Genomic DNA, 8,602 nt, shown 5'->3' with positions numbered 1-8,602 from the left:
TTCTGGGAAACAGTACTTTGTGTATGAGGGAGTTATTGGCATAGATTAGGATTGAGGATTCCATGGGCCAGAATCCAGTACTGTTTCTCAGGGCCATACCCCTCCTCTTCTAGGAACAATTATGATTCCTGTCAGAGATGTCGACTTTCACTATGAAAGATTTTGGATGTCTGCAAGTCAAGTGTGTGCAAACCATGGTTGTCAATTATATTACATTTCCATTTGTAAGAAAATAAATAATGGTTTACTAAAAAAACCTTTAGTTTTATTACAAAAACAGGAGTGCAAATGCAAGGACAATGACAAAAAAAATGTTCAGTGGTCTTTCCTCTAGTAGATTCTTTTTTAACACCTTATATAAAATGCACAAATTTGTCATGGTAATATTACATCTATGTGTACATCGGACAAAAGCAGTGCTTTCTTTTTTTATTACTAAAAATAAGCATAAGTAATCATTAGGGGTGTAACGGTACACAAAATCCATGGTTCGGTACTTAAGTATACCTCAGTTATTAAGTCATGGTTTGGTACATATTCGGTACAATCAGGGGGAAGAAATGCAAAATTTTAAATTGCTATATTTATTATTACCGCAGTTCATTATAATTAACTTTTGGGAACATCAACAGTTTACATTTTTAAAACAATTTAAAATAAAATACCTGCATGGTTAAATAATATATAAAATTATATTTTATAATATTTTATAAAAATAATAGATATACAAATAAAATATAATACTTAAATTAATACAATACACATTTTTATCATATTGATGTATGGAATGAGTAGCTACAGTGACATTGCGCTTACTCAAGTTTCTTTTTTTATACCCCTGGCATTGTTGTTTACGTTTTCAAATAAAATAAATGTGCTCAAAGTGGCGTGTCGAAAATAAACAAACTTGCGGTCCACCACTAAATATGTTTCTCGGGGAACTCAGATTTTAACACAGATGTTCAGCACATCAAAAGGATTGCATTCCGAACACCCTGTACCGGAAAAGTTAAGTACAAATACATGTACCATTACACCTCTAGTAATTATATAATAAATTTGGCAATTTAGTAGTGAAGGCAGTTTAAAGTATGTTAAGTTCTTTTTTCTGGCTGTTTCATTCTGTTAGCTTTTTAGGCCCCTTTTTCTTTCTTTATGATATTTTTGATGGGGGATTCTATTAATTTCTGTCTTTTTGCTCGTTGGTATGAAGTGAGTCAAGGAGGATTCATGCTATTTCATCTATGATATTTTGTGATATTTTAAGCTGTTTGGCTGGATAAAATAGTTAGTAAATCATGTGTATTAAAAAGTAAACAATTGCATGTATTTACTGTACCAGATATGTTTTAACACATCTACCTTGCAATTATAAAATTACATTGGTCTTGCATCATTAAAATATTTGTATTTATTTATATAATCTCACTGGCCAATGAACATATGAACAGTAAGCAATAATAATGATTAAACACTAGTACGTGGGAAAAACTATAAATTATTTGATTGCACAGTGCAGAAACATGCATAAATCACTTGCAGATTCTTAGAATCTATTGAGGTTCTTCATAAGTAAAATATTCTTTGCACAGCAGACCACTAAGCAAATGATCTTGAACTACACATTTTTGAAAACCTGCAATGTGCATATTTTTTTTCTAAATTAAGAACTTTATAGTGACACTTCATTCTAAATATCTGCTGGATTTCAGTTTCATATTTTTTTATCATTCAAATACATACAAACCATTGCAATATGGTTATTAGTACTACTTGTTCAAATAGATCTAAATGGCACAAATAAGTACACAGATCCTTTATTGTCATGCTATAAAATAGGAAATACACTTCAATTTAAGAAACTGCATGAAATCTTTAAACTTGATGCGAATAAATGTCAGTGATCTGGTGTTCCTCTTCAAATGCTGGGTTCATATAGCTGTGATCCATTCGGCTGCTGTTTTGCTCTTCAGCAGCAACTGTGGGGTAAAAGCATTATACAACAGATATCTCAGAATGTGGTCAATATTTCAGCATTATTACCTTCTGAATGTAAACTCAACATTAAATCATTTTTTGGGTAAATTTATATTTTACTTGAGTTCTTGAAATTTAATATGTTTTATTATTTAAACAAACATTTCATACAAACTAATACTTTTTACTCATTAAATTTTTTATTTAAACCGTTTAAAAATTTCAAAGTTATTTTCTTCTCTCATCCAGCCAATAATGTCAATCAAATATGTGTGCATCTGAAGATGGATAAGTCTTAAGAGCCAAAACATTACAAAATAGTAGATTTTGTATAAATTGGTTAAATAGGCTTGGCCCCTTTAATGGCTGGACATTATCTATACCTTTAACTACAATTTCACATTACTATTATGCAGTAATTTCATACAACATATTATTTAAGGAAAACTGGGCTAAAGGGAATGTGAAATATGAAATTACTCAAGGTGAATAAAAACATATTTAAGTTACTTACATTCAGTAGTCTGGAATCCTTGTTGCTCTGTAGACGTGACCACCCCTGGGGAGTTGATCAGTAAACCTGACACAGAACTTGGATAAAATCTGACATCTGCTGGTGGTATAGGGGATTCCTGGCCAGGCTTCATGGCAGCGTTTAAAAAACATTTGTTATTTTTTTATTAAATTTGTAATTGTACTGAGCTATCCTAATGTCTCCAGAATTTTAAGTTAACCTCTTTGCAACTTTATTCAAGTGTTTTAAATATGATATGAAATGTTAAAAATGCTAGGACTTAAAATCAGACAAAAAGGTTTTTTTTCTTTTTACCATAAATAAACTGTAGTCAAATAAGAAAGAGTAGATTTAATGACCTTAAAATGTATTAGCCACCGTAAAGAACATAATATGAATTATTTGTTCTTGTAAACATTTTTTATTTAGTAAGATCAAACTTTAAATAACTTAAACTCAAACTTAAAATAAGCCTGAACCTGTCTACAGGCACTGGAGATTTAAATGGTTAAGTCAAAAGTGTATAAAAGGAACTTACCTCTCCTATAAGAATGTCATATTTACACATTGGACAGGTGTGATGTTCCAGTAACCATGGCTCAATGCACGTTTTGTGGAAAATATGGCTTGCAAAAGCAATAAAAGACCATAATAAAATTAAAAGTGTCATGAAAATTCTCATAAAGCTGACAATCACATAATCATTTTATAAAAGACCTATGATCTTGAACTGAACTCTGCTCAGATCATGCGACATATCATAAGGCACATTACAGAAATTAGGACAATACTGTTCCATGAACAGTTTATACATTAACCACTTTATTTAATAGATTTACAGATGAAATATAAAGATTTACATATAGTGATGTGGTAGCTCAGTGGTTAATGAGTCCAAATCCCAGCACCACCAAGCTACCACTGCTGGACTCTTGAGCATGACTATTAACCTCAACTGCTCACTTGTAAGTCACTCTGGATAAGGGCTTCTGCCAAATGCTCAAAATATACAGGTGCATACATTAAAGATTTTAATTTATAAGATAAGCCCCTTTCCACTTTTCAATTGAAAATATGCTCAAATTGTGTTAACATCGAATTGTGTTGAAACATCAAATACAGTGGGGTCCACTGTAACAAGTTAAACATGGTAACATGGTAAACAGGTATTAATGATCCTGTTTCTTATTTCTTTACAAACCTGCCTAAATTATCCTGGCACTCTACCTCTGGAGAGAGGTCTCTTCAATTTAAGACCACTCACTGCTGCTAATTCATTCTAAAGATCCATGAAATTACTGTGGAGGGTTACACTGAAGAACCATGCTGATGGATTTGGACTGTATTTAATGTAAACAGTCTGCTACAATGGCTTAGGGCTACAATTTCAATGAACTGCCATTCACCTGCCATTTAGTGAACAGTTGACAACAATGAGTGTTACCCAGATGAGGATGGGTTTCCTTTTGAGTCTGGTTCCTCTCAAGGTTTCTTCTTCATAATATCTCAAAGATAGTATGAGGATGTATCCTTGCCAGTGTTGCTACTGGTGTGCCCATTAGGGATTAACATTAAAACTGCTTGGGGACAATGCCCACTGTTAAATGGACTATACAAATAAAATGTAATTGATAGTGTTACATACTGCTGTATGATACAATACTTGCAGTAAATATCACTCAGATACAAACCATCAATCTCTGGAATCTTACTGCATTCTTACCAAGTTGTCTCTGTTTTCCTAGCTTAATTGTATATAAATATGTAATAAAAATTGATTGTCAGTTAACTCAATATTATAAGACAAAATCTAAAATTGGATGTAAATATATAAACTAAGAAAGTCTGAATTTTAACATTGGAAGGGATTCAGCTTGGAATATTTCTATCTGTGAACTACTTGATTTACATATGTCAAAGCACACTGTTCTTTAAAGTTCAGCCATTAACTACCTGCAAGGCAGAGTTGTCACGACATCACACCTCATAAAGGCATCCAAGCAAACAACACAGCTGCTCTCTTCTGCTTCAACTTCCTGTAACGACATTTATTTAATTATTATTAATACTTCACAAATAAATACTTAATACTTAGTTAATAACTGTCTATTGTGTTAAAAAGTACCGGATCAGTTCGCCGAAGAGTCCGAACTTCTAATTTGGCAACAGCTTTCTCTGCCACTTTTTTAAGCTTTTTCTGTAAATTATTGAGAGAACATTAACTTATTAGTTTTCTAAATGGTTGTATTTACTTAAATGTTTAACATAATAAAAACTTCCATCCTTAAATAATGGCGCTAATATAGTGTACATTCACAACTGCTATAGTACATTATATATATTTTTTTCTTAACTGTAGGACAAGTTCTGTGAACAGATAAAAATTAAGCAGAATAGCTATTTCACAAATTACAGGCTCAATTATAAAAAATGATTTGTATCAATTGGAAGTACACCCTCTTTAAATTCTATAGTGTATTGAAAATGTAAAAAGATTATCTGTCCTTTTCATGTTTTGAATTTTGGTAAATACAACCTCACTTGAACAACATATAACATATTACACTGTAATTATTTATTTTACAACAATTAAGCCAAAATGGAAATGTCATTTGTGAAAAACTAAGTACACATTTACTCCTTCTGAAGGACATAAGAGGCTAAGTAGCAGTCAGGTGCTGCGAATTATATGCCCACTATTATTTGATCATCAGCAAATGTGACCAGGTCTAGAAAATCACTTCACACAAGTCTCTTTAATTTGCTGGTCTGGATCATTCAGTAAAGTGTTAAAACAATGCAAAGGAGGAAAGACATCATAAATGAACTTAGAGAAATAATTGTTGCTGCCCATCAATTGTGGAAGAGTTATAATGTAAGGCCATTTTCAAGCAATTTAAAGAAAATGATTTGGGCATATTTTGCAGTTACAGACCCTGGGCACCTTGCATTTATTGAGTTGGGCATGAACCTCTCTGTATACCAAAGTATTTAAGAGTCAAATATGATGCCATCTGTCTGATAGCTAAAGCATGGCCAAAACTGGCTCATGCAACAGGACAATGATCCCAAGCAAACCAGCAAATCTTGAAAAAATGGCTGAAAAAAACAGAATCAAGGTGTTGCAGCTGCCCAGTAAAAGAACACATGTCAACCCAACTAAAATGTGGTGGAAGTACCTTAAGAGAGCTGTATGTTAGCAAATTAGTGTGCAACTTAATAAACTTAAGCAACATTGTAAAGAAGAATGAACTAAAATTCCTCCACAATAATGTGAGAAACCTCATCAAGAAATTACTGATTATATCGAAACGATTACATTATTGCTGATAAAGGTGGTTCTATAAGCTACTGGATCATAAGATGGGTTTAATAATGACAATAAATTATGACACAGTGTAATATGTGGTGGTGTTTATATCAGGTTGTATTAAGCCAGATGATTTTAAAGATATATAAAACCATAGAATTTAAAGAGTACTTTAATTTTCACACATCTGTAAATTAATATTAATTAGTCAGCTGAAAGCTGGTAAATGCCTAACCTGGTGGATCCGAAGCTGTCGGTTTTGGTAGAACCGGCTAAGGACTACAAAGATGAAGTAGCCCAGAATAATAGCTGTTATACCAAAGAAGATGAAAGACATGATGTAAATCCAAAAAGGGTTCCAGGGACCATGTCGGTTAGCCACTTCTATGTTCATATAGACATCAGTCCCACTCTCAATCAGGTCTATAATGTCTCTGCCCAGATTATGTCCAATCATAATTGCTACTATGCCTTCCGTTTCTGTGTAATAGAAATAAAGTATTCAAAACAGAACAGAATTAAAAAATATATTTAAATAAATAATGCATAATTTGGTGGTCTTTTTTAATATTGTTTTATATTTATTAATTTATATAAACTTTTACTAACAATTTAAAATGCATATGCTTGTTATAAAATTATAAGAATAGGGTAACAGACTTGTAAGTTCAGAGGGAAATGAAGACATAGGAGGCAAGCTAAGAACAATGAACTGGGTTATGGATTTAATATGGATTAATATGGATTTAATATGCTGTGGTACTTTTCTGTGTGCTTCAAACACAGCTCTCTAATGGTTTCATGTAACCAAAGCACCCAAACTCATTTGAAATTCGAGTGGTGTGTGTCTGGCAAACAAAAGATGCTTGAGTCTGTGTTTTAATTAGTGTATAGGCTTTTTTCTTGAAATATTTCCAAACAACTTTTCGGTAATTCATGTAAAAATTGTCATTTTGGAGACTTTCTGACACCAAGATGCAAATAACTTCTGCTTCAAACTATCTAAATTCTTAAGCTGTGACTTTTTTTGTGACTGTGCCATTTTTTCGGCCATTCAAACTATCCTCTTCACAGTGCATTGAGACTATATAGACACACTATAGAGTTCTTTTCCTAATAGTTCATAACATTTCCAAGTTTTGGAGTTTCCTAATTATTGACTGGATGGACTAAATATGCATTGTGTTTTTTTGTTGTTGTTGTTTTTACTATTTTCTGATAAGATACTTTCCATTTTGTAAAGCTTAATATTGTGATGAATGACTAAGGGAATTTGGCCTGTGTGTTACCTCATATTTAAACTCCTGTAAAATAGGAAGTCATGGTTGAATAATTTCCTGTTCCTGTACACCTAGGTATACTAAAATATTTCAAATATCAATAAGAATATACTTCAAATATATTTTACTTATATGAATTCAGATGGGTGCCAATTACTTCTGCCACATAGAAATAATAATTGGTTGTGTTTGCAATTGTTTGCTCTCCATTAGTGCAGTGCAAGTGTTAATAGTCACCATGTTCATAGTTACCAATAGTGCCAATATTAGTGGAAGGCACCGTATTACATATTCTACATGTCTTTTTATTAAGTAAAACCTTTTCATAAATAAATGTTTCTTTATTTACACTAAAACACTAAAGATAAAGCACAGTGCTAAGAAACAGCCTGAGCATGGAACTGAAACTGTAAAATGTTTGTACTGTATGCAATACAACAATCATTGTATGAGCCTAATCTTTTATAATGGGAAAAAATACATAATAAACATTCAGGACATTAGGTATTTAAACAATAGCCATTATTTCTGTCCTGATTTCAACCAATCACTGGATTACAAAAAAGAACAGTCATACCTGCGTGAGACATTGTGTTTGTCCCATTTCCAGGCCCATCTACATTGTAAATGACTGCGGCCGATGCTCCCGCTCGTCTAGCGGCTTGAATTTTCTTTGAATAGGTACAGTTGCCTCTTTTGATGAGAGCTATCCATGGCTCGTCTTTTTTGTTGAATGTGGTATTCGGCTGGCAGGCCAGTGAATCTGAAATTGGAAGCCCCACTAATCCAGCGGCCTGTTTCAAAGGTGATTTTGATCCATACACTCCGCACTCACACATACTGCTCATCGTTTGATTAGTTTCTTGGTTCATGTAGAACACCTCAACATATGCGGTCCAAAATATCATTGAAGAAACTGAATAGGTCCGAGACTGAAAAACCCATAATGCCAGCCATGTCCAAGTTAACCCATGTATTCTCCTATAGTCACTTTTCATTTTCCAGAGCCAGGTAAACAATCCGGATGTGCTTTGTAATGCTGTCCAGTGTTGCTCTGTACCTGTAGGTAATTGTAATCAGATATTGCTCCAGGTAATCCAAGATTGCTTTACGTCAACTGGAGCTGGTCTTATCATTCTGGACCTTGAACACAGGCTAAGATAGGATTTATTTGAGTAAGATAACATTCACAGTGCCCAACCCATTTCTCGAAGTGCTGAAGAAATACACCCTTTAGAGAACAAAACAAATATACAAAACAATAAAAGTGGTTTATAGTACTATAACAAGAATGTTTATAGCACTAGGCCAACTTTTATACTGTGGAATTTTAAAAAATAGAAATATATATTTATATGAACCTGGCGGTCAAGTGAAAATATGTCATCAGTCCCTTTTATGTCCTTGACATTTAAACTTTTTAATCAGCTGGCACTTATTATTGGTATCAGTTGTGCAACTGAACTGCTAGCAAGGATACTGTAAGGCACAGTGCAATTTATTAACACTTGAATGTTACCT

At 32.9% G+C, this 8,602-nt stretch overlaps 1 protein-coding gene across 1 annotated transcript; it reads right to left on the bottom strand.

Annotated features, from left to right (window-relative positions):
• Positions 1-1,393: 1,393 nt before the first annotated feature.
• LOC124385709 (RING finger protein 148) lies at positions 1,394-8,197 on the bottom strand. Its single transcript, XM_046848936.1, has 7 exons — positions 7,659-8,197; positions 6,037-6,281; positions 4,617-4,688; positions 4,445-4,527; positions 3,030-3,117; positions 2,492-2,618; positions 1,394-1,979 (listed from the first exon to the last, which is right to left on the bottom strand). The coding sequence occupies exons 1-7, from the start codon at positions 8,077-8,079 to the stop codon at positions 1,876-1,878; spliced, it is 1,140 nt and encodes a 379-aa protein (XP_046704892.1). The 5' UTR covers positions 8,080-8,197; the 3' UTR covers positions 1,394-1,875.
• Between the last annotated feature and the right edge of the window lie 405 nt (positions 8,198-8,602).

Source organism: Silurus meridionalis, chromosome 5 (assembly GCF_014805685.1).
Source record: "Silurus meridionalis isolate SWU-2019-XX chromosome 5, ASM1480568v1, whole genome shotgun sequence".
Classification (NCBI taxonomy): Eukaryota; Metazoa; Chordata; class Actinopteri; order Siluriformes; family Siluridae; genus Silurus; species Silurus meridionalis.
This window is presented reverse-complemented; position numbering and strand designations above follow the sequence as displayed.

What these genes read in the sequence shown, in the direction of transcription:
- LOC124385709 (XM_046848936.1), bottom strand. Translation starts at nt 8,079, where the DNA reads ATGAAAAGTGACTATAGGAGAATACATGGGTTAACTTGGACATGGCTG. An exon ending in AAACACAATGTCTCACGCAG is followed by an intron (nt 6,282 to 7,658) that starts GTATGACTGTTC and finishes TCTATTACACAG; the next exon opens with AAACGGAAGGCATAGTAGCA. An exon ending in CTCTTCGGCGAACTGATCCG is followed by an intron (nt 4,528 to 4,616) that starts GTACTTTTTAAC and finishes ATGTCGTTACAG; the next exon opens with GAAGTTGAAGCAGAAGAGAG.